The sequence below is a fragment of the Crotalus tigris genome, unplaced genomic scaffold (genome assembly GCF_016545835.1).
Source record: "Crotalus tigris isolate CLP2741 ecotype Arizona unplaced genomic scaffold, ASM1654583v1 scf7180000024167.7108832, whole genome shotgun sequence".
In the NCBI taxonomy this organism is placed as follows: Eukaryota; Metazoa; Chordata; class Lepidosauria; order Squamata; family Viperidae; genus Crotalus; species Crotalus tigris.
Genome location: NW_024100417.1, coordinates 933,118 through 959,738, shown reverse-complemented (window position 1 = coordinate 959,738; position 26,621 = coordinate 933,118). Strand labels below are relative to the sequence as shown.

Genomic DNA, 26,621 nt, shown 5'->3' with positions numbered 1-26,621 from the left:
TCCCTTCCAAGACTAGCACATTAGCATTTTTGGCTAGTCTGGCTAGGGATGATCTCACACTGTAATCTCATGCTACACAAGGACATTTGTGATAACCTAAACAAGCTTGCACCACCAGGGGAGGGATGTGGCTTGTTTGTTTGTTTATTATTTCTAGAAACCATAAACGTTCTTGGGGTGCTTTTATCACCCCATTACCTGGACTCACCTAGATCTGTGTTTTGGCTGGACAGAAGCTGCCGGAATTTTTCCAAGCGAGTTTTCTCACGCACCGTCATGGGAGGAGCCCCAGAAGCATTTTGGTCAGAGATGCGAGCGACAAGTGGAATGATGGGTCGGAGTGGGAGGGATTGCTGTTTGTGGAGGGGGTTGCGCATACAGGCATCCTCTAAAAGAGTTTAAAGAGGTCCATCAGGAGTATACTGGGCAGCAGCAAACACTGGAGCTTCCAGAATCCATTGTTTTCTTCATGCCTCCAGAATCTCCAATTCCAGGAAGGCTCCCGCACCTTTAAACACACACATGGCAAGGAAAGTCTCCATATCTGTGAATTTTCTCTCCCATCACTCAATGATGGCAGAGGCTTCACATGTTGAACTGTTTCCTGCCATGCTGTTATTAAAAAGGTACGCAAAGAACTTGAGAATTAGTCAAAATAAACCATGAACCAATCCACTCCTGCTGAGCAAGTTATCAAACCCCTTCACCCTGACATTTTATGATTTTCACTATGCTTGACATAACTCTTAAGGAAAGTGCAGAGATCCAATGATTGTAATGGTAAAAGTAGAATGTTGTATTGTTGGCAATTTAGATGGATGGCTCTTAAACCACTTTCACTGATGCCAAGATTACCTGGCCTGTCCATCAACATTATATAAAGCCAATGCTTTCTCAGCTCTTCTTCCATCGTCTCCTCCTGTTCAATCCCTTCCATCTGTTTCCAGATTTCAGGCTCTTTCATTCCTTCTTCCTTCAGCATGCTAAACAACAAAATCAATAGCACAGAAGAGGAAGCACGACACCTCAAAGGCAATCTACAATCCCCAATTCCTCTATACTACAATGCTAAAAAGCCAACCAATTTCCAGAAAAGAATGTAACGTAGCATGGGCTTTGATGCCATCTGGTGGTAGCTGTGCAGTCAGATAGCTCATTTTTCAAAGCCAGACAGCAGAATATACTTTGCTTGTAGAAGTATACAAGATAAGGCATGCATTATCTTAATTGTTTGATTAATATTAGGAGTGTACAATTTTTGGCTTGAGGATTCCATTAGGCTTTGTGGCAGAAGCCATTTCAAGGGAAATTTCAGAGACTATGCAGGGTGAAATGGGCATCTTTACAGTATTTGTAAAGATTAAGCTACTGATTTTACCCTTTAATCTTCCCTAAAATCCAAAGCCATCAAAGAAGTTGTCATAACATTTTGGCCATTTTGGGAGTGGAACACAAAAAGAATTCTGGCAGGCTGCACGACTTGTTCCAGGCAGTATATTTTACACTCATATCTTACATGCAATATCAAGATTCTTTGGTCACAACTCTATGTTCTTCCCAAAAGTTTCCCCCCCCCCAAAAAAAATGTGAGTACCAGTTTGCTAACCGAAAGGTCTTTATCTACAGAAAGAGCAGACACATCTTTCCCCGCCCTCCAATAAACATGCAGTAACTATGCTTGATATCAGTTAGTAAAAATGACTAATCACTGTTCATGAGAGCATATCAGATCTATGCATGCTCTGCAAAGAAACATACTTTCAAAATTACTATTATAATTTAAATGTCAAGAAAAGCCAAGGTCTACCAACCACAATACTAAATCAGATCCCAGGATTCACCTTGTCTAGCACTCAAATATACTGTAACCAAGGTCCATAAACAAATATGAAGCTCAAGAAAATTTTTATGTATCTGCATCAATGTATTCTGTTCCTGCTAAATACAGGACAAACTAAAAAGTTTAAAAAAGCATGAAAGTCTTGTTTCCCGGGATATGGTACTTAGCCAGTCACCAGCTTTCAGGATTTCATAAGGAATTAGCCACACACATAAAAGCCTATTTCTTCATCCATAAAAAAAAAAAATGCATTTCTTGGCTAAAATAGATTGAAAGTTTTGAGAAGATTCCATTCTGCCTTTGCCTACAAATGCAGCATTTATACAGAACTGCAAAATTTACTCTCACAAATTTGATGGGATATACCGTAGTAATATACCTTAAAAAAAGCTAAGAGCCACAAGCAACGTACCAGGTCCTCTGGATAGCTGGGCCTCACTGTTGGATTTGATGACTTTACAATTGATTGGTGCGTCGCTGAGAGCTGCCTGGGGCCACTCGGGTTTCATACGCAGCCTGCTGTGATTTTCCAGGACTTGTGCTGCTGTGGCCTTGGCCACTTTAGAGTTCAATGTTTGGAAAGATGATAAATCTTCATCTTCATCATCCCCAATATCCCAAGCATCACTAGTGTCCCGAGCAAACTCATGAAAACTGCTGGCCTTCTTATTTTTCATAGATAGCGTGTTGATCTTGGAGCGTTCCTTGATGAAGCTAAAAAAGTAAAGTGACACACCGTATTGAGAATTACACTCAGCTTTGATATACAAATTTTCCTTGTCTATGATAATCTTTCATCATCATTTTCATTTAATGGATCAGTTGGTCTCCCTCCATCCCACTAGTTCTCTCTCTTCCCTTTCAGTGAGCCGAAGAACAGAAAATAAGTTTAGGCAATCTCCACCAAATACAAACTTCAAAATCTAAACCAGAGTTTTATAGACTTAGCAGGCAAGAAGCCAAAACATTTCTGCCTAAGTTCATTATATAAAGGGCAGTCCATGAAACCTATGCGGTAAGCAAAGCAGAACTTTGGTTTTATGTTATGTAAGTAGAATACTAAAGAAGGATAAACAACGCATATATAAAACAAGTGAAAATAGAAATGTTAATATACTTTTGCCCAATTAACATGCATATTGAATAAAGACACAATCCCATTGTTTGAGCAACACTGTTAACTTGCACTTGCTTTATTTTCAGTTATATGAATCATGATCCTAGCATCAAAGAACCTAGGATAAAGTCTTTGTCTATTCAGACCAAGAAACCTAAATGAATTCCAAGAAAGCAAGGCCGATCAAAATTGATTTAAAATGCAAAAAAGAAATTTCTTAAGAATACATCAGAAACCCCTACCAATAATCCAAAGCTAATGATGGTACTTAGCCCCCATTAGTTCCAGTGGTCTTTGCTCACATGTACTTTTCAATCATAAATTTTAATACAAAATGATGTTAACTAAATTGACAAATGGAAGTAAATTCTAAACAGTTGCAAATAAAGACCAAATTTAGCCAATCACTGTACACAGACCAATATAAAAGGCACCATATTTCTCAAACTTGGTCAATTGAAGATAGGTGGACTTCAGCTCCCAGAATTCTCCAGTCAGCATTGCTGGCTGGGGAATTCTGGGAGTTGAAGTCCACAAGTCATAAAAGAGCCAAGGTTGCCTACCCCTGCTCTAGGCATTATTATTTAAGGACTAAAATGAATGTGTTAAATCAATGGCTCCCAGAGAAAAGTTACAAGAAACAAAATTAAGAAAGACATAAAGAGAACCAAAGGTGAAGAAATAAATGACTTCTGATCTTTGCAACAGTTATTTACGAATTTATTAACTTTCCTCCCACCTGGATGGTACACTAACTGCATAGATACATAGATAGATCTATATTTTCATCGTTTATACAGTAATCAATAATGCATAAATTAAATTCAGTGACTCCAGTACAACCACTTCAAAGTTCAGCAGTTAATATTCTTAAAATAATCATCCTTATTCAGAATGACACTAAAACTGGCCTACGTATGTCTTTGGCCTTCTTATATCCCACATGTCCCTCTCCCTTTACAAAGATTCAAACAGTAACCAAAGCAGTGATAAGGATTTATAATAAATGACTTAATGTTGTATAGCCCATAATATAAATGCAACACGTAAGTGATATCAGTGTGAATGAATATAGCTTAAGGATAGCCAAAAATAAAAAAAATACAAAGGTAAATCAGTATAGAATTTATTATATATTTATGAAATGAATAATATTTAAAATTTCTTCATAAAATCATATTTGCTATTTAAATATGACATCTCTTTAACAGTTAATGTTTAATTCACTTAAGCGTAAATAATAATTCAAGTCTGAAATTTTATAGGTTTTCCCCTTTTCACTGTTATGTTTGTAAAAACTCAGCATCTTCCTGCCAAATAAAACCAAAGGATAAGAAAACCTCTCTCTGAGGAAAATGCTACTCTTACACAAAATCCCCATGCGCCTATTTATCTACAAATTGCCAAATTCATCCCCTTGAAAGGAATTACTAGATCTGCAAATTTGATGTTAAACAGCAATCAAGTAATAACTGTGTTGATTTCCAATGATGATAATTAATGGAGACATAATACCCTATATTTCCAAAATTAGGATCAATACCTGAAACCAAATTGAATCAGGTATCCCTGAAACAGACCAAGCAGAATTAGACTGCTTCTAAATGTCTAAATCAATATTTCAATCAAACATTTTGATTAGTCTAATATACCCCTTTACATTCCTGATATTACTTCCACATTGAAAAGACCATGTAAACAGATTGACACTAAAACTGCACTACATATGTCATTGCCCTTTTGAAATCCCGCCTGTTCCTCTCTCCCTTTACAAAATTAGTGTAGATATTCAATTTTATAAACTATTGGTTTCCTGACTCAGTGATGGCAATGATTATGAAGAAGATGTCATCCTATGACAATTTAATAGTTAAACCATCAGTTCATTGTATGTCCTCCGCTTAATATCCAATAGTTTTTCCAAGGAAGCAAAATATAAACCTCAAAGGAGTACTGATGGTTCAAATAGAACACCATCGACCAAGGCAATATGTTTTCCTATTGTAAAAAGGCCCTCTCATAGAAGAGGTAGAATAATTTGTCATTTTTACTACATATGGGTAGTCCTTCTTTTATAACCATTCAGTGAGTGAGTGTTCAAAGCTACAAGGGCATCGAAAAAGTGAGTTATGACAGTTTTTCACACTTATTGTCCCAGGATCAAAATTTGGGTGCTTGACAAGTGGCATGTATTTATGATAGTTGCATTGTCCAGGGCTCATATGATCACAAATTGTAACCTACCAAGCTCGCTTCTGACAAGCAAAAGCAATGGGGGAAGCCAAATTCACTTAACAACTGCAGTGACTTGCTTAAAAAACGGTGGCAAAGAAGGTTGTAAAATGGGACAAAAGTAAGCACTAAAAAGTATTTACTTTTTAGTGAAAAAGTACTTACTTTTTAGTGAGCCGTGGGTCCAGTGGAGGATGCTGAGCTCCATAAACAGGTTGAATACTGTAAAAGAGACAAGAGACACAACTAATATTAGATATACATCCTGCCTTTCCTTCAAAAGAGTTCAAGGCAACTTCAATTTTCCTCTATAACAATGTTTCTGAGAGACAGAATGGCCAGAGAGGTTGGGTCTGGCCCAAAATAATCCAGTGAGCTTTGATGGCTGAAGGTGAATCTGAATTTGGGTCCTCCTCACTCTAGTCCAGGGCTTTTCAACCAGTGGTACGGGTACCACCTATGGTACATTGGCACCTGGCAGGTGGTATGTGACCATCCTAGACAAGTGGTAGCGGGGGACGGTAATGAGCTGAACTGGTGGCAGCACCGCACAAGCCTGAGCGAGAGATGGCTGGAGCTGCAGGGCTGTCAGGGCTCAGTGGAAGCGCCAGGATCAGCGCCAGGCTCCAGCTGGAGCTCGGCACTGATCCTGGTGCTTCTGTTGAGCCCCGAAGAAGCACCAATCAGCTGGAAAGCAGCACTGATCCTGGCGCTTCTGTGGAGCCCAGAAGAAGTGTCGATCAGCTGGAATGTTGCAGCATCTCCAGGGTCTTGTGATTTACATTCAGATGCTTGGCAACTGATTCATATTTATGATGGTCACAGTGTCCCAGGGTCATGTGAAGTGACGAAAATCTGCTGCAACCACCCAGCAGATGGGGGGAATAAAAACCAAACATCCCCCACCCGACCCCCACTGCCAATCCTTAACAAAAATGCTCACAACAATGAAAACCTCACAGGAGGAAGAGCGCGGCTGGATGGGCAGGCAGATGTCTTGGTCGGCTGTGGCTTGGGGGGCACTTTTTTCAGTGCCATTGTAACTTCGAACAGTCACTAAGTGAACTGTTGTAAGTCAAGGACTACCTGTACTTTATCACTTTTTTCCTTTTGAGGGGGTCATCAAGTTTTTGACCCCTTGCTAGGCGACCCCTTGCTAGGTGACTCAGATATTGCCATATCCTAAAGTGGTACAATGAGTGAAAAGGTTGAAAAGCCCTGCTCTAGTCTAGTGCAATAAACAGCACTGGCTTTGGAAATAACCACAGAAACAACTTCAGCATCCTCAATGTTTCATAATAATTCAGAGCTGAAGGGTAGTTCTTTTAAGAGGAGGACAGATATTTCTTTTGAACTGCTATGGCAGGCATGTCAAACTGCTGGCCTGCAGGCCAGATGTGTCACGCCGAAACTGCGCCCACCCCATTGCTGGCAATAGGGAATAAGTCCCAATACATCGCACGATGTCACGTGACATCACGAGTTTGACATGCCAGTGCTATGGTAACATGAAATTAAGAGTGGGGTTGTGAAAAGTTCAGAATTAAATGCAGAATAAGTCTTCAACCCCAGTCATAATATTAGAGGGCTGAGTTTGGTGTTTTATATTAAACATAATATGGTTGTTCTGAGCAACGAATGTGTGATTCTTGCCTTTCACCATTAGAAGTGTTACAGAAATAGTTTAAAGAATTTTAAAAAAAACACCACTTTGGCCTTGATTACATGAGAACCAGACCATTATGGCTTATTAAATAAACCACAGGTTTAACAAAACCTGACTTAATATGATGTGTGAAATTAGTGTGGAAATTTTGTAATCTGTAAATAAGGTTTCTTATTCTCTTTTAAAAAGAAATATTTTATGCAGTTCTGCTTTTGCTCCAGTAAGATACTACTACTTAAGAAATACAAATGCTCATTTCATAAAGAAAACTTATTTCTTTATTTGCATTTATTTATTGGACATATAGGGTTACAAAATTCAAACAATGTATGTTTGGGCAATATAAAAAACAAAACAAAAAAAACCCCCACCCCAACTCCAACATAACATAAAAAACTAGTACATAAAAGAAAAATGATGACCTAATTCGATAATTAAGCAATCAGAAAAGGATTCTACTTAACTGGACCCCAAAAGCCTCCCCAAGGGAGGGGGGCAGATCTTAACTGCTTTTTTAAGGCAAAAGAATTGGGTTCTGTTGTATATTGGGAGAAGGATTGTTCCAGAGAATACAGCCCTAAAAAAAGGCATGCAAATCCTGTGAGATGGGAAAGTTTAAAAGCGGGAACTTGGAGCATGCTCTCCCTATGGAGGCATGTGGAATGGATAGATGTTCTTGGAAGAAGACAATCCTGCAAGTAAGTCAGTATCTTGAATCAAAACCAGGAGCCTATTAGGGGCAAGTGCAGTTTATGGATAGTGGTGTTATATGGGCAAAATGAACTGCACCTATAACTCCCTGTGCTATTGCAATTGAACTTCCAGATGGTCTTCAAGAGTAGTCCCATATGTCGCAGTAGTCTAATTGAGAGGTGACTAAAGTGTGAATGAGCATGAAACAAGGGCTCCTAGTCCTGGAATGAATGCAACTGGTATACCAAACATAGTTGTCCAAAGGCCCTCTGGGCTACTGCTGCTACCTGCTCTTAGGACAAGAGTTTGAGTCCAGAAAGGCCTCCAGGTTGCACATCGTTTGAATGGGGCAGTGTCAACCTAGTCTAGAATGAAGATGGAAACACCCAGATCCAGAATCCATAACCGCTCCACCATGGCAGGATTCATGCAAAACCTACAGTATGTTTGAAATAATAGAAACCAACAACCTATTTTTCCCTATCCAGATCCTCAGCAGTTTCCAGAGACTTTTAACAGTTTCATTTGGATAGACAGAGTCAGAGATATACAACTGAGTATGATAACGGTAAGCCCCCCACAGGTTTAGTTTATTTTATCTAGAGTTTAACACACTGAAACAGAGGAGTATAATGGCAAAACTATGCAGACATTTTAAGGACCAATTCAGTAAGCATTCTTAATAAAACTATCCAGCTACAAGGAAAAGCAATAACAGAATTGACAATCCATTGTAAACACCTTTCCTTTACTTGGTGCCAAGAAGTCACGTGGAAGTGATTTCCCATTTTAATAAGCAACTCTTTGCTAATTTCCACGATATTCTGGCCCAAATCAAAATATCTTTTATCCCTTTTAGTAGATTTAACAGAAGCCAGCTGACAGAGCTATATGTATGCCAAGTGATTTTTTTTTTCCTGCTTAGTCTGAAACTAGCTGCCTGGTTCTGGAACAGATCATATGCTCATTTTTTTTCTAGCCCATACATAACATATATACAAAATTGCAAACTGTGTGTATTATAAACAATTTATGCACATTTACATTATACAACTCTAGGAGGAATAAGATAGCCATGTTCGGAAATCCTGTAAAACCAACTATTATCTGATAAAAATTATCAAGCTTCAGAGCTTCATAAAACAATAAAGGGGAAACCTTGCACTCTCTTCTGCTGGTGTGAGATATCACAGCATTGATGATGTTGCAAAGTACTCACACCAAAAATGGAAGAAGTTTATATTTACTGGTTAGCTCAGGTTCAAATTGGCTCATTTGCCTTTCCCAAACCAGTTTAGCTGGTTGAGTCAACTTTACTGTTTAAAACAACTACAGATGAAAGCTGTTTCACAGAAAGGCAGAATTATATGCAAAGGATGTGGCATTATAATAAGATATCCAAAACAAATAGGTGTTACTGCACTTGCAAAAATATTGTCTCTTTCTTTTCAAACACACATCTTATACAACATTTGTTTGCAATGTTCCTAGACTTCTGAACTATCCAAGTATTCTCATAGCCAGAGAAACTAGAGTCGTAAATATAGAAACAAGAATTACCTACTTGGATAGAACTGAAAGCTAGCAAAGCATTCCAGATACCTTACAGTGGTAGTTACATGGTCAAGATGAGGTTAGAGGACCAGTCTCTGAACTATACAGCTTTTGCCCCAAATTGCTATCCATGAAGACTGCTACTTAGTTTCCGTACATTTTTCTCAGTGGCATATTTATTTCTGATTGTGTCAATTTATTATTTTTTAATTCCTTTAAGATTGCAAAAACAAAAGTGTAGTTTTCTCACATTTAATTGGTAAAAGGGAGCAATCTAATCAAAACTCACCATCTAAATGATATAATTAAGGAGAAAATATTGGAATATTCCAAAATTATGGAATATTGGAAAATATTCCACTGCTGATGCTCAAGTTTCTCCACACCCAAGTAGTATGGGAGAAAGTTAAGAAAAAGATGGTCAAGAATATGATTTTATATGGGAAGAGCTGAAAGTTTATGCATGCATAAATTTTAACAAGAGTTCAAATTTTGCTAGTAAGACATTAGTTTGAAGAAGATAACAGAAACCTACAGTATGTTTGTTCAGCACTCCTTACACACAGAGCTTATGGGAGGAGAAAGAAAAGTAGGGGGACAAAAATCCCTCTAACTCCTTATGATTCAAATATTAGAGCTTCTCGCTTAAGTTTTATGGGTGAGGGATTACAACAGAAGCCCGTTGCATCTTTAAAAATGGAATAACTTTCTAAGAAAATTGAAAATTCGAGTCTTCTGCTCCAGCCTTGTGTTATGGAAGTTCTCCCGGAGGACTCTCTGGGCCGATGATAGGGAAAAGTTTTCAATCATTGCTCTACTGCCGGCCTAACACATTCGTTCGGTTTAAGCATGGCTGGGGTTTTTATTTCAACTTTAACAGGAACTCTCCGCAAAAAGCATAGGCCTAGTAAACATTACACAGATGCAAACCGATCAGCCTACACCAATGAAGGCGCGGGCGGCTTCACTTTCTTGGGGAAAGCGGCACGCTCTGCACCTGTCCAAAGCGCTACCTCGACCGATTGACCCCTAACCATTAGCGCGGCCCGCAAGGCAGAGGTGACCCAGGGCATCGTATTCCTGGAGGCGGGTTTGGAACCTGAGAGCCGAGCAATTAGTTGCTCCACCACTCTGATTAAAAGACTGGGCGTCACATCTCCGAGTGGCAAAAGGGGACAGGACCGCGGGATGATGCAGATGAAGAGAGACGGCCCCACAGCTGGAAAGATCCAACTCTTGCCCTCGATGCTAGGCAAGGGGATATCCCGCTTCAGACCACCTCCAGGGTTCTCCCACTTCCCTCTTTTCCTCCTCTTCTTCCTCCATCGACAGAAGTGACTGACTGAAGCAACTATTCGCTTGAAGAGCAGAGGCTCGACCCTACACCGCACTTCCGAGAAATGAAGGTCGACAAAAGCTAGGAGCCAAGCCGGCTTCACTAAGTCAACCTTTGCTCCCCGGGGAACAAACGATCGGTCGGCATCGATGCCCGGACGGAGCCTCCTTTACTCACCTGCCCGGTAGCTTCGCGCTCCGCTTCCAGAACTGCTTGCTGCTTTCCGCAGCCATACCTCGGACAGAGGCTGAGACCCTCGCTGGCCCGGTAGGGAGAGGAGACAAACCGGAGCGATGGGGCCCGAATCCTCCGGCCGAAACCGTTTCACCTCCTCCTTCCCGGGGTCCCTTTGCCAGTCCCCAGAGCCGCCATCTTGGATTCGGGCGGGCAGAATACACCCATTGGCTGTTTGACGGATAATCCCCAAAGCTTGACCAATCCTGAGTCCCATCTGTAGAGCCACGTGAAACACGAAGGGAAGAAGAAAAACCTAAACCGGAGGAATCAGAAACATGCCAGAGAATGAGAGGCGGGATAAGAGATCACAAGCGATAACGGGGGGAGGGGGGGGAGAGAGAGAGAGAGAGAAAGAGAGAGCATGGAGGGGGACGGGGGGGGGCGGGTCACATGCGCTCCAGGGAAGGGGACGCGGGAAGGGCGGTTTAACTGTCAAAACCAGGCGCGGGAAGGGAAGAGTTGTGTATAAAACAGATCTACAGAAAGTCACTCAAAGAAGGTATCGATTGAGTATTCAGGAAGTGCTTGACTTTTTTAAAAAGAAAAACAAAAAAGCGCCGGTTATTTGGCCATATAGTCGCATTTGAATGTACATAAATTTGAAATTAACACACACACCCCGCGCTTTGAAACCTAGAGATAAACAGTGCAGCAAATTAAGTAAAAATATAAATAAAAAAATAGGTGCAAACTTTACTATAATTCGTGTTTTGATACGTGTTTAGATAGATAGATAGGCAGGCAGGCAGGCAGGCAGATTCAATCATATTCAATTTCTGGAGATGCCCTGCAGTTTTTTGGCAAGGTTTTTTTTTTTCCAGAAGTGGTTTGTCATTGCCTCCTTCCTAGGGCTGAGAAAAAATGACTGGCTCAAGATCACCTAGGACCTAGGTCTAGCTGGTTTTGTGCATAAAGCAGGTTTAGAATTAAGGTCTTCCATTTTCAAGTTTGATGCCTTAACCACTATGGGTAATCCTTGATTTACTTACCTGTGTAATTGAGCCTGCAATTTTGCTTGTAAATCATGACTGCTAAGTGGGTTGCCAGTGACCATGCCTGAATTTACAACTATTTTTGTAGTGATCATTAAGGAAACCCACTCTCTGCTATGGGGCATTTTTTTTGCCAGAAACCAGAAGTAAATGCCGGTTTCCAACTAAAATATCCTAAATCCCAGTGATGTGAATGGGTGTTGCAAAGGGCCATGAATGCAAGCCAATTGTGTCTGCTGGGATTGGCGGTTGGAAGTTTAAATCTTTGATGTAAATAATTATTTCATAATTTTGAATGGTTGCTAAGCAACTGCTCTTAAGTTGAGGATTACCTGTACATCAAACTGGCACTGGTTCATTACATACAGTAGCTCCCTTGTAAAAGGAAACTCTCTTGTTCTTGTAACTACTTGTAATAATCCTTAATTTATGACCACAATTGAGCTCAAAATTTCCATTGCTAAGCAAAACAGTTAAATGAGTTTACCCCATTTTATGACTTTTATGACTTTGCTTGCCACAATTGTTAAGTGAATCACTGCAGTTGTTAAATTAGTAATACAGTTTTTAAGTGAGTCTGGCTTCCACATTGTCTTTGCTTGTCAGAAGGTTGCAAAAGGTGGTCACATGATCTCAGAACACTACAACTGTCATAAATACATGCCAGTTGCCAAGCATCTGAATTTTTATCACATGACCACAGGGATGCTGTAATAAGTGTTGAAAATGGTCATGTCACTTTTTTCAGTGCTATTATAACTTCAAACTGTCACCAGATAAATGGTTATAAGTTGAGGACTACCTGTACATGGACATATGCTATATATATATATATATATATATATATATATATATATAGGGTAAAGAAATAAAATGAACCTTGACACGCCTATAAAGGACTTCCTCATTCTCTGGCGCGCTAGCCCTGAAGATGCCGGCAGGTGACGGCGAAAGCTTGGCGCTTTTAATTAAACTTTTATAGTTTTAATTAATTAAAAACTTTTACAGTTTTTATTACCCTGGTGTTCATTTTATTTCTTTACCATGTATACTCCCAGGGTTCATATTTTTAACCTTTTTAACCATATATATATACGAACACCAGGAGAGTATAAATATAAAAATATACTTTACTAAAAGCTGCCAAGCTTTCGTTTGGAAATTCCAAACATCATCAGGGCTGTGCCACGCCCCCTAACCAATCAGAACACACCTCCACCCAATCAGAACACAGCCAAGCTCCCACCCAATCAGTTCATACCCCCACTGGCAGTTAAAATGAAGAAACAGCTAAGACCACACATTGCTGCTCGAAGCACGAAGCTGAAAACACCAGCCTGAAGATGACGAATGGGACTTCGTCGAAACGTCGCCAAGACACTTCCAATTTTACGCGGGAGAAAACCCGAACAACCAAAGATCTACATATATATATATTCTGAGGTTTTTGCGGGTGTTTGTATGTAGGTCTTTGGTTATTTGGGTTTTCTCCCACGTCAAATTGGAAGTGTCTTGGCGATGTTTCGACGAAATGTCAGCAGGGTACTGCTACATTATTTGTGTTACCATTTCAGTGAAACAGTTTTCAGCCACTGATCCATTCTTGCAAATTGCTGGTCACAGGAAGTAGGGCTAAGACATGAAGCAGATTCTGGCTAACTCTCGATGCAAATATGGATACTCTGATAAATGCTGGTTTCCATTTTGAATAATTGATCTGGAAAAAGTTAAGCAGATTCAGGCTTTGTTAATATTTGAATGGGAGACTACGGACATTTTAGAGTTATAGGTTATATTAAGAAATTGTAAAAAAAAAAATTCCAGAAAAAGGCAATGGAAAACCTCTGCTGTACATATATATATATATAGGTCTTTGGTTATTCGGATTTTCTCCCGCGTCAAATTGGAAGTGTCTTGGCGATGTTTCGACGAAGTCTCATTCGTCATCTTCAGGCTGGTGTTTTCGGTTTCATGCTTCTAGGAGAATGAGACTTCGTCGAAACGTCGCCAAGACACTTCCAATTTTTACGCGGGAGAAAACCTGAATAACCAAAGACCTACATATATGTTTGTGTGTGTGTGTGTGTGTGTGTTTTCTAAGGTTTTCGCAGATGTTTGTATGTAGGTCTTTGGTTATTCGGGTTTTCTCCCGCGTAAAATTAGAAGTGTCTTGGCAATGTTTCGACTAAGTCCCATTCGTCATCTTCAGGCTGGTGTTTTCAGCTTTGTGCTTCGAGGAGCAATGTATGGTCTTAGCTGTTTCTTCCTTTTAACTGCCAGTGGGGGTATGAACTGATTGGGTGGGATTGTAGTTCGGTTTTTAGGTGTTGTTCGTCAGCTAAGCGTTTTGTTCTAGAGATGAGTGTCTTGGCTACGGAGTTGATCTGTGCTGGATGGTGGTGTGAGAGATAGCGGTTTGTGTGTGTTTTCTTCCTCACACACCTCAACAGCCTACACCCCAAAATACATTTCACCATGGAAACAGAAGCTAATAACCAACTTCCCTTCCTGGATGTCTTAGTCTACAAGAAATCCAGTGGCTCCCTAGGACACACCATCTACCAGAAGAAAACACACACAAACCGCTATCTGCACGCTCTCTCACACCACCACCTAGCACAGATCAACTCCGTAGCCAAGACACTCATCTCCAGAACAAAACGCTTAGCTGACGAACAACACCTAAAAACCGAACTACACACTCTCACCAATGTACTAACCTCCAATGGATTCCAAAGAAATAAGATTACAAACCTAATCCCAAAAGAAACCCCCACTAAAATCCAAGACAGAGAACAAGAAAACGGCAAAGCCCTCCTCCCATACATAAAAGGCACCACAGACAGAATCAGTAAGATCCTCCATAAACACAACATCAAAACAGCATTCTGCACAAACAGAAAAATATCCACCATCCTAAGAAACCCCAAAGATAAACTTGAGTTAGAAAATCAAGGAGTATATGAAATCCCATACACTGCTTGTCCCAACACATACATCGGACAAACCAACAGAAGAATAAGTGCACGCATTGAAGAACATAAGAACTCAGTCAAAAAAGAGGAACCAACATCTTCCCTGGTCCAACACCTTAAAGCCACAGGACATGAAATTGACTTTAAAAATACCAGAACTATCGCCAAAACTGAACATTTTAATAACAGAATAATCAGAGAAGCCATCGAGATAGAAAAACGCCCACACAGCATGAACAAATGAGATGATATGTCCTGCCTACCAGCCATTTGGAAACCCTCCTTTATTGACAAATGGCTCCCTAACACAAAAAATGACACCAGACCCACACTTACAAAAACCACACAGGATGTCACCACCACACATCCACGCAAAAAGCAAACCCAAAGCCACACCGATGATGAGGCACGACCAGAAGTCAGACCACAGCTGCATCATTATCCACTTTAAATCCCTCCAATCCATACATGAAGCAAACTGACACCCACCATAAAGATGAGGCATGACCACAAACGCGAAGCCAAAAAATAGCAATGCAGCTCACCATTTTAAATCCCCCTGCAACTCAGACTAACCTGAGCACAACAAAGCCCCCACCCAAACAGAACACTCCCCCAGCCAATCAGAGCACAGCCAACCCCCCCAGCCAATCAGAGCACAGACAACCCCCCAGCCAATCAGAGCACAGCCAAGCCCCTAACCAATCAGAACACACCTCTACCCAATCAGAACACAGCCAAGCTCCCACCCAATCAGTTCATACCCCCACTGGCAGTTAAAATGAAGAAACAGCTAAGATCATACATTGCTCCTCAAAGCACGAAGCTGAAAACACCAGCCTGAAGATGACGAATGGGACTTCGTCGAAACGTCGCCAAGACACTTCCAATTTTACGCGGGAGAAAACCCGAATAACCAAAGACCTATATATATATATTATATAATGGTTGATAGGAGATACATTTAATCTTTTATATTTTCAACCCTAAACAGAGTCCAGGAAGAAGAATATATGATAAGAGAAGCCATCTGAAATTTGAAATAAGTCAAAGGTTATGCATGATAGTACAGTATACAGATAGTTCTCAACTTATGACTGCTTGTTCAGTGACCATTAAAAGTCACAATGGTGCTGAACAGCACGGATTTAAAACCAGTCTGCATAGTTGTGGCTGCTGCAGCATTCCCCGGGTCATGTATTGGTAATCTGAGTGCTTGGGTGCTTGCAATTATGACAGCTCAGTGAGCAATGGTCACATGATTGCCATTTATGATCCTGTCAGTTTCCCAAAAGCAAAGGCGCCACCACCATCTCTTTTCCAAGGAGGTTGCTGAGGAGCGTGAGATTCCAGAGATCTTGTACTCTTTAACACCCCCCCCCACAGCCTTGCCACCCTACTTGTGCATATGAAAAAAACAAGTGAGTTTTATCGTCAATCCAGGGGCCATATCCCAAATCTGGAATCATTTTATAAACCCTTTGGAAAATCAGAATTTATCTAGCATACATATTGTGTCTGAATTTTATCAAAAGGTTTTTTATATCAAATGATAGAACTACAATTTTGTATTATCTGTCTTTATTCAAATCAATCAGCTCCTCTACAAGCTGCATATTATCCATACTGTCTTCTTTCAACAACTTCTGGTTTTTGATTGCTTGGTTTGAAGTTTTGACTGGGGAGAGCACTGAGGTTACTCAAATAATTTAGAACCTTACTGTTAGAGGGTATATATTAATCTGCTCAGAGTCTTTTGGGGTTTGGAGCAGTGTATGAACCCAAATAAGTAAATAAAATGTTTCTTAATTTGTTGTGCAAATAAATATATAGATAGTCCTTGCTTACCAAGCACTTGTCCAGTGACTGTTCAAAGTTACAATGGTGCTAAACAAGGATATTTAAAACCAATTCTTGAAGTTGTGGTCATTATAATGTCCCTGCAGTCAGATTATTGTAATTTGGGCACTTGGCAACTGGCATGCAATTATGAAGTTGCAGCATCCTATGGGTCACTTGATTGCTATTTGTGACCTTCATTGCTGGCTTCAGATAAGCTGGTGCAGAGTGTGGCAGCACAGGCAGTTCTTAGAGACCCTATTGTGGCTCATGTCACACCACTGCTTTGCAAGCTGCACTGGTTGCTGGTTTGCTTTGCAAATCAAAGTATTGATAATCAGTTATGAAGCCCTTCGTGGCATGGGTCCAGGTTACTTGAGGAACCATCTCATCCCAGTGGGACTGGCCTGCCCCAACTGCTGGCAGAGGGTGCAACTGCAGATCCCATCAGTCAAGGAATTTCAACTGGTGGGGTCCAGAAAAAGAGCCTTCTTAGCCATGGCTCCTACCCTTTGGAACACGTCACCCCCTGAGGTGAGATTGGCTCCCAGCCTCCTGATTTTCCATAAGAGTCTTAAAACCTGGTTCTGCCAATGGCTTGGGGTCCCAATGGGGGAGTTTCATACTGGAGGTGGTTGACTAGTTAAAAACTAATCCCACTCCCCCCCCCATGTATCCAGCTCCATGTATCCTCCATGTATCCTTCTCTATCTTGTGTTAATGATTTTACTTTGCTCTGTCATTTTATATCCAATGATTTTAATGTTTTTAATCTATTATGCTTTAAGACACCCAGAGTAAATAATAATAATAATAATAATAATAGATGCCCCACAAAAATAACATTAACAGTCTGGATGAGGAAGATTACAAATACTTGGGGATCCTTCAAGCTGACAACATCAAGCACACTGAAGTCAAGAAAAAGATTAGAGGTGAATACATCAAGAGAGTGAAGAAGATCTTAAAGTCCAAACTCAATGGAGGAAATACCATAAAGGCAATCAACACCTGGGCAATTCCAGTCATTAGGTACACAGCTGGAATAGTGGACTGGACTCAAGCAGAACTAAAAGCAATGGATAGGAAGACCAGAAAAATAATGACAATGAATCATGCCCTTCATCCACGCAGTGACATTGACAGACTTTATCTACCAAGGCAAATAGGTGGGCGTGGAATGCTACAAGTACATCAGATGGTTGAAGAAGAAAAAATGGCTTTGGAAGAATATCTGAAGAACAATGATGAAGATGCACTGAAATTAGTATATCAGGAAGGCTTAATGACTACTGGAGAGACCAAACTGGCCTACAAGAAAGACCAAATGAAGAACAGAATAGAGGCATGGGAAGACAAAGCACTACATGGCCAATACATTAAAAAAATAGCTGGGAAAGCAGATATTAACAAGACCTGGCAATGGCTACGAGCAGGAAAATTGAAGAAAGAGACCGAGGGACTAATTCTGGCTGCACAAGACCAAGCCTTAAGGACAAATGCATATAAAGTCAAAATTGAGAAGATAGCAACAGACAGTAAGTGCCGCCTATGCAAAGAAGCTGAAGAAACAGTGGACCACCTGGTAAGCTGTTGCAAGAAGATTGCACAGACTGACTACAAGCAGCGGCATGACAAGTAGCAACAATGGTGCATTGGAAGATCTGCAAAAAATATCATTTGCCTGTAAGCAAAAACTGGTGGGATCATAAAATAGAGAAAGTCATAGAAAATGATAAAATTAAAATGCTCTGGGACTTCAGAATTCAAACAGACAAGCACCTGCAACATACCACCCCAGACTTAACAATTGTCGATAAGAAAGACAAAAAAGTCTGGATAGTGGATGTGGCAGTGCCTGGAGACAGCAGAATAGACGAGAAAGAACTGGAGAAGATAACAAAATACAAAGACTACAAATAGAAATAGAAAGACTGTGGCAAAAGCAAGCAAGGGTAGTACCAATAGTAATAGGCTCCTTGGGTGCAATCCCAAAACAACTGGAGCACCACTTGAACACCATTGGCATTGACAAATTCGCTATTAGTCAATTGCAAAATGCGGCCTTACTAGGAACTGCTCCCATCCTGCGATGATATCTGTAATACCATCAAACATCCACATCTGCCTATCCCAGGTCCTGGGTAAGGACTCGATAGCTAGACAAAATGCCAAATCCAGTCTGAACATCTGGCTGACTGTGCGATGATCAGTAATAATAATAATAATATGGGATAGCTGGCAAGAAGTTGTAAGTTTTAGTCACATGATGTCACACTTAATGAGTGTGTGCCAGAACTGATCACATGTTTTTTCACTTTATAACTTTTCTCTTCCTTTACAGAAAGGATCTAAGGATGGTGTTCTGCTTCTTTAATCCAGCAGTTAAGTAATCCAAAAAAGGAAATACCTAGGATCTGATAAATAATGATTTTCTGATAATAGAATCAGACTTACCATGGTGAGAATTTTTTTTTAATTTTGCAAGAAATTAATGAAAGCAGATACACATATATCAGTAAAAATTCTGGAATGCATAGACACCATTGGACATCTGAATAAGAATAATCTTAGAATGAGAACCATAGTAAGGGATATTAATGATTTTGATTCCATTTACATTTTTAAAAGCTAGTTTGTTAGATTCAGAGTTGTAATTAACCAAGCCTAGACTGAAAATATAAATATTGCATAGTTCGTTTTAAAAATATGAGTTGTAATGATTTTATCTTATAAATCAGAAGAACAAGTGAGAGTTGCAGTGAAGCTTTTATAAGATTTTAATGCAGTTTGCAATTCAGAGTACCTACCCATTGGATATAAATATAACAAAGTGTAGATTGAAATTTTATTTTTTGTTGAGCCATACATCCATTTTAAAAAATTTAAAAATTGTTATATGTCCCTCAAGGCAGATTTCTATAAAGTTCTGGGAGGAGATCACTTAGGACAGGGCATCAGATATTTTGGAATTACCGTAAATGCCGGCGTATAAGACGACTTCCGCGAGCGCTGAAATCGGCGCCAAAGACGGGGGTCGTCTTATACGCCGAGTTGTCTTATACGCCGGAAATACTGGTAGTTTCCGGCGTATAAGACGACGTTCTAGGAATGCGGCCCGGCTATAAAGACAGGGGTTGTCTTATACGCTGGGTCGCCTAATACGCCGGCATATACGGTACATCTTTTATAATTAGTGACTGTCAAACATCGGGATTATTGGATTTTTATAAATTGGAGATTTTTAGATGACTTACGTTTGACTTAAGATAAAGTGTCCCAGAGGTTAGCTTGTGATCCTATAAACTATCGTGCCTCGATAGTATGGATTACGCCCTTGGTTTTTTCCCTGTAGTTTCTGAATTTGAGGAAAAGTGTTTTTATTTCAGGTGATGAAATTTGATGAAACAGCTCTGCTCAAATACAATGTTCAAAATATATTTTTATTTGTCCTGTAAAGTTACAAGAATTCTGTTTAGTATTAGGTGTATTGAGCAATGCTTAACCCTGATTTAGTTAGGATAGCTCTCAGTCTGTATGATCTATTTGTTTACTTCATGAGTCATCAACAAGAGCTTGATATAAACGACTTATACTGGTAGATAGCATAATTCTGGCTAACAGCTAAGTATCAGGAATGAGCAGAAGTATAAACCTTCCATACATTCTTTCTGAGTTGCCAAAAATGTTGAGGAAAGTACCCTTGGAACAGAAAAGAGAAAGTGTCATTACATGTATCTTGCATGACAAAACATATCGGAAATATTCATGTAATTGTGGGGTTTTTTTTGACCTCATGCACTTATGAAATTTGCTGATTTTGGGCAAATGACTTAAATGTATGTGCTGTGCTTGTAGGTTTGTATTTAATAATAAATAACACCCTGTTTTTAGAGGGTTCTGTCTCTACATAATCCCACAAAACATTGCTTCAGGGATCTCATCCGGACTTATCCAGACAAATCCACTCAAACTCTGAGTGGGTCTGAGGGAGTCACAGCAGCCCTGCAGAAAATAATAATGATGATGATGATGATGATGATGGAAGGGACATTGGAGATCATCTAGTCCAATCCCCTGCCCAGGCAAGAAACCCTATACTATTTCAGACAGTCCAGTCTCTTCTACCAGTGATAGAGCATTCACCATTTCTAGAGGCAGGTTGTTCCACTGGTTAATTGTTCTAACTGTCAGGAAGTTTCTCCTTAGTTCTAGGTTGCTTCTCTCTTTGGTTAGTTTCCACCCATTGCTTCTTGTCCTGCCCTCAGGCGCTTTGGAGAATAGCTTGACTCCCTCTTCTTTGTGGCAGCCCCTGAGATATTGGAACACTGCTATCATGTCCCCCCTCATCCTTCTCTTCATTAAACTAGACATACGCAATTCCAGCAACCGTTCCTTATATGTTTTAGCCTCCAGTCCCCTAATCACCTTCGTTGCTCTTCTCTGTACTCTTTCTAGAGTCTCAACATCTGAAGTCCATACCTTCCCAGGAGGGACCAGATCTTAAATAGGGCTGTTGGACAGCTATCAGCAGGTGTAAAACATGGAGAAATAGCAATCATTCACTGCCCTTATTGCCACAATGTAATCCATAATATGGGTTTTTACTTTTGCTTGGGCAGTTTCATCTTCCTAGAGTGGCTCTCCAGACATCTCTCCTTTTGTTTCATCTCTCAAAACTCTTCAAATAAAGGTCACATTGGGATCAACACAGGGGGAGAGACCACACAAGGGCAATCAGGTTGAAACCTGTTCCATTTGCCCATTCCAGATTGCAGCTAAAGCTTCAGCTCAATTACCCACCAGATTATTGGGGAAAATCCCAGCCTCCCTCTAGAATCCAGCTGGATTCATCATTTGGAATGGGCTAATCTAACAGGCCTACCAACAACTACATCGTGCAGGAAAGCAGGACCAAAAGGTGGATAGTGTCAGAATCTCTGGGGACAACTAGTGGAGATTTCTTCCTCCTTCATATCTAGTATGGGCACAATCAGGCAACCTAGCCCTTCTCTGACACAACAAAGCAGCAATGATAGTATCAGCCCTTCTGCTACACAAGCCTTTTCCAACATGATGCTGTCCTAGTTTTATTGAAAGTGTAATTTCAGTATTCCCAAATATTTCTGGCTGGAAATTCTGGGCATTAAAGTCTCAAATCTAAAGGCATATGATGGAGAAAACGTGTTTAAATTGTGAAAAAGTAGTGCTAGAGAGAAGTTCCAAGCACAAGTCCAAAAGCTTGGAATTTGAAACCTCTGGTCCCGGTGACCGACCCAGATTGGATCCTACATTATCCTAGGATACGTATATTCACCTTCATTTGTGTGAAAAAATGATACAAGTAAAGATTACAATTTTTAAACCTACAGAAAAATAGTATACTCATATATTCTGTTGAGCCATAACATGATTTATTTGATTTTGATAAAAGGTTGTGCAACCCCAGGTGTTTTTAAAGCATAATTGTTAGATTTAAGATATGGCAACCAATCAATTGTCGCTTATTGATCATAATTAAAATCTACCTTAGTGTGATTCATCAAATACTTCCCTAGTAGCAGTCTCCAAATAGATTGGATAATATTGGCTACCATACTTGATAGAAATTGTACTGTTGAAAGGCATCCATTTGGAAAAACATTGAACAGTAGAATGCATATAAAACAAATATGCAACTCACATTTTACCTTTTATTCTAACATATATTTAATTTTTCTCCCTAGATTTCTTTATGTAGCTCTGGTAATTTCCATATTATGTGAAAGTGATCATATTTTCTTTGTTTTTCAGGCAATTATTAATCCACATATAATCTTTCCCTTGTTTGCTGATGGCATCTGTGGCATAACACCGAAAGCAGGATCAGTTGTTGCTGGTGTGTACATGATCTTAATGACCAATATGTATCTTATCTTTGAGTTTCGACACCTAAGCCTTGCATTAGCTGAATTGGCAAGTATTAAAAATAAAGGCTTAATCTGGATTATTCCATATTGCTATTACATAGCAATAGGTTTGGCTTTTATAACCTATCCTATATGTTTCTATTATTTATATTGTATCTATAGGAGAAAAACTGTAGGTCTTTATATATACTTTGCTTGGATAATCTTTTATGATACAGCCAACATAGTCATTTTAGTCTTGACTAGCCATATTGCAGAGCTATCTACATTTTCGATCAGTCCTTTAGAATGGTTTGGATTGGCCAGTAGGATTCCTGTGGACTGTTTTTGGCTTTGTTTTGTTATAACGTATGTTCTGTTGCTTATTGAAGGAAGACAGGTAGGGAGGATATCACTGAGGCAAAGGCGGACATCGAGATACATTACTGAACCTCCTAAGTTTAGACTGGGTGTAGCTGCCAAGAGAGTTCAGTTATAGCTCTCAAAATACTGTTCTATGCAGTTATAAACACCTGGTATATCAAAGAATGGACTATTAATATATTTCTGTCTTAGCTATCCAATATCTTTCCTTTTCAGAACAACAAAATTAGGGTGATTGTCAGAAACATGGCAGGCCATAATATATACTAAGTTCAGAACCAACATATGTATGTACTAAGTAATGTTTCATATTGTTTTACTTCATTATCTTATTGGGTTAATCTAAATGTCTTTAATAAAAAATAAATTTCATAGTTACTATACTTGGGTCTCTGGGCTTGTTTGCATCATTGAGGGAAAGGAATAATAATAATAATAATAATAATAATAATAATAATAATAATAATAATATTAGGAACTTATTCGGAACTGCTTCCATCCTGCGACGATATCTGTAATACCATCAAACATCCACATCTGCCTATCCCAGGTCCTGGGTAAGGACTCGAAAGGTAGAAAAAATGCCAAATCCAGTCTGAACATCTGGCTGACTGTGCGATGATCCATAATAATAATAATAATAATAATAATAATAATAATAATAATGAGGCACTACCTTGACGTGGTTGTGGGGCTTGTGTACTCTGAGGAAGATGAGAGCTATGCCAGAGGTTCAACCATACTGGACAGGTCTCATCAGAGGAGTCAGACAAAGAGTGTCTCTCCCATAAAAAATATGGTGAGACGTAAATTTCAGAATGCCATACCGGCTCGGACGTCGCCCGGGTTAACAAGGTCCGCGCTAGATATTGGAGTTCCTGGATATCTGGTGAAAAATGGGTTACAGGACTCAGGACTGTTGGCTGAGCAACCAGGGCCAGCAGCTGCAGAACTACTGGAAGAAAAGGTGTTTACCCGTCGCAGATACACAGTGATGGAAAACAAAGAAATAATGATCTGTTACTACAGATCAAGTCCAACAAGAAGAGGATATCTAAAACGAATGCACCAGTTCTGGAAAGAACAACATCCAGAATCAGAAATAACAGAACAGAGACTAGCAGATCAACGCCGATTTATAACACGAAATAAAGTATTCACAGAAACAGAATTGGACGAACTGCAAAGATTTACCCAGGGCAAAGAAATCAAAGCCTTACCAGAAGTAATTCAGAATGTAGAGGCAAACCAGGGGGAGTTGGCAGTGAAGGAATCTAGCAGAGATATACAACTGTTCTCATTTGGAAACCAGGCACCTCTACCTCAGGAAGAACAAAACCCTCTAACTAAAGAAATAAAAGAATTGAAACAAAGAATAACTGAGCATCTAGAACAGCACAAAAACAATAGAATAAGGCTACCTGCATTGAAGCTTGTTCCAAAGAAACAGCTAGCACAAGCATTAAAAGATGCAAATATTGCAATATCAAGTATAAGCACCAATTCATTGCAAGAAACAAACCAACTAATGTACAGCACAGCTGCAGTTATAACAGAATACCTGGGGTGCAAAATCAACAAAGAAGAAAAACAAACAAACAGTGCACCAGAAAAATGGAAGGTTAGACTAGAAAATAAGATCAGCAAGTTAAGATCACATGCAAGCAAGCTAGAACAGATGAAAGAAAAGAAGCTGAAGAACAAGAAGACCAAAGAATACCTAATCAAGAAATACCACTTAGAAACAAGGAAGATCAAGGAAGCACTGGAAATAATAAAGCAACAAATAACAGCTATAGCCAGGAAAATCAGTAGATATGAAGCTCGAATTGCAAACTATAGGCAGAACCTCCAATTTCAATCCAATCAGAAACGTTTCTACCAATCCATCAATGGAGAAACTGCAAGGAATCAGTCAGTACCTGACAAGGAAGAAACAGTGCAGTTCTGGAAGCAGATATGGGATAACCCAAAGAAATACAACAAGGATGCGGCTTGGTTAAAAGAGGTGGATGCAAATAAAACAGAAGTTGAAATGAAAGAACTAGTAATAACAACAAAAATGGTAGAAAAAAGAGCAAAGAAAATCAAAAATTGGTCAGCACCAGGTGAAGATGAACTGCATGGGTTTTGGTTGAAACATCTAACTGTTATACACCCACTCATTGCCAAGCAGTTCAACAATATACTACAAGGAGGAGAAATTGAAAAGTGGCTAACAACTGGGAAAACCTACCTAATAATGAAAAATCCAGCAAAAGGGGCAACACCAGGTAACTACAGGCCAATTACCTGCTTACCAACAACTTTCAAATTACTAACTGGTGTAGTAGCTGATGCAGTGCAACAGCATCTAGTTGAAAACAATCTCTTTCCACCTGAGCAGAAAGGAAACCGCCCCAACAGCAGAGGAACAAAAGATCAACTCCTAATAGACAAAATGATCTTGGAAAACTGCAAGAGAAGGAAGACCAACCTGAATGTGGCATGGATTGACTACAAAAAGGCATTTGACTCTCTGCCACATGATTGGATAATCAAGTGCCTAGAAATAACAGGAGTCAGTAGAAACATCAGAAAATTTGTGCAAAGATCGATGGCACAATGGAAGACACAGTTGCAGATCAATGGTGAGAGGCTGGGAGAGGTTAATATCAAGAGAGGAATATTTCAAGGAGATTCATTATCACCATTACTATTTGTTATTGCACTGTTTCCTCTGTCAACAATACTGAATAACTCAGGACATGGCTATCAAACATCAAAAACATCTGCCAGACTATCCCACCTCCTTTATATGGATGATCTGAAGCTGTATGGAAAAACATCATCTGAAATAGAATCGCTGCTCAACACTGTCCGTATATATAGCCAAGATATTGTAATGGAGTTTGGCTTGGACAAATGTGCCACACTTACTATCAAACAAGGAAAAATAGTGAAAACTGAAGGAATCAAGATGCCCCACGAAAATAACATTAAGAGTCTGGATGAGGAAGAGTACTACAAATACTTGGGTATCCTTCAAGCTGACAACATCAAGCACACTGAAGTCAAGAAAAAGATTAGAGGTGAATACATCAAGAGAGTGAAGAAGATCTTAAAATCCAAACTCAATGGAGGAAATACCATAAAGGCAATCAACACCTGGGCAATCCCAGTCATTAGGTACACAGCTGGAATAGTGGACTGGACTCAAGCAGAACTAAAAGCAATGGATAGGCAGACCAGAAAAATAATGACAATGAATCATGCCCTTCATCCACGCAGTGACATTGATAGACTTTATCTACCAAGGCAAATAGGTGGGCGTGGAATGCTACAAGTACATCAGATGGTTGAAGAAGAAAAAATGGCTTTGGAAGAATATCTGAAGAACAATGATGAAGATGCACTGAAATTAGTATATCAGGAAGGCTTACTAACTACTGGAGAGACCAAACTGGCCTACAAGAAAGACCAAATGAAGAACAGAATAGAGGCATGGGAAGACAAAGCACTACATGGCCAATACATGAAAAAAATAGCTGGGAAAGCAGATAACAATAAAACCTGGCAATGGCTAAGAGCAGGAAAATTGAAGAAAGAGACCGAGGGACTAATTCTGGCTGCACAAGACCAAGCCTTAAGAACAAATGCATACAAAGTCAAAATTGAGAAGACAGCAACAGACAGTAAGTGCCGCCTATGCAAAGAAGCTGAAGAAACAGTGGACCACTTGGTAAGCTGTTGCAAGAAGATTGCACAGACTGATTACAAGCAGCGGCATGACAAAGTAGCAACAATGGTGCATTGGAAGATCTGCAAAAAATATCATTTGCCTGTAAGCAAAAACTGGTGGGATCATAAAATAGAGAAAGTCATAGAA

At 39.7% G+C, this 26,621-nt stretch overlaps 2 protein-coding genes across 2 annotated transcripts in view; one reads left to right on the top strand and one right to left on the bottom strand.

The window, feature by feature from the left end:
* TBC1D22B (TBC1 domain family member 22B) overlaps positions 1-10,964 on the bottom strand; it is a 41,835-nt gene extending 30,871 nt beyond the window's left edge. Inside the window, exons 1-4 of the mRNA XM_039323306.1 lie at positions 10,616-10,964; positions 5,355-5,411; positions 2,253-2,554; positions 209-388 (exon numbers count right to left, since the gene is read on the bottom strand). Of these exons, the coding sequence (XP_039179240.1) occupies positions 209-388; positions 2,253-2,554; positions 5,355-5,411; positions 10,616-10,671 (595 nt within the window). The 5' untranslated portion in view covers positions 10,672-10,964. The remainder of the gene's footprint in view (positions 1-208; positions 389-2,252; positions 2,555-5,354; positions 5,412-10,615) is intronic.
* A 156-nt stretch (positions 10,965-11,120) lies between these two features.
* Positions 11,121-23,136, top strand: TMEM217 (transmembrane protein 217). Its single transcript, XM_039323276.1, has 3 exons — positions 11,121-11,174; positions 18,826-18,942; positions 22,275-23,136. The coding sequence occupies exons 2-3, from the start codon at positions 18,940-18,942 to the stop codon at positions 22,866-22,868; spliced, it is 597 nt and encodes a 198-aa protein (XP_039179210.1). The 5' UTR covers positions 11,121-11,174; positions 18,826-18,939; the 3' UTR covers positions 22,869-23,136.
* Positions 23,137-26,621: the final 3,485 nt, after the last annotated feature.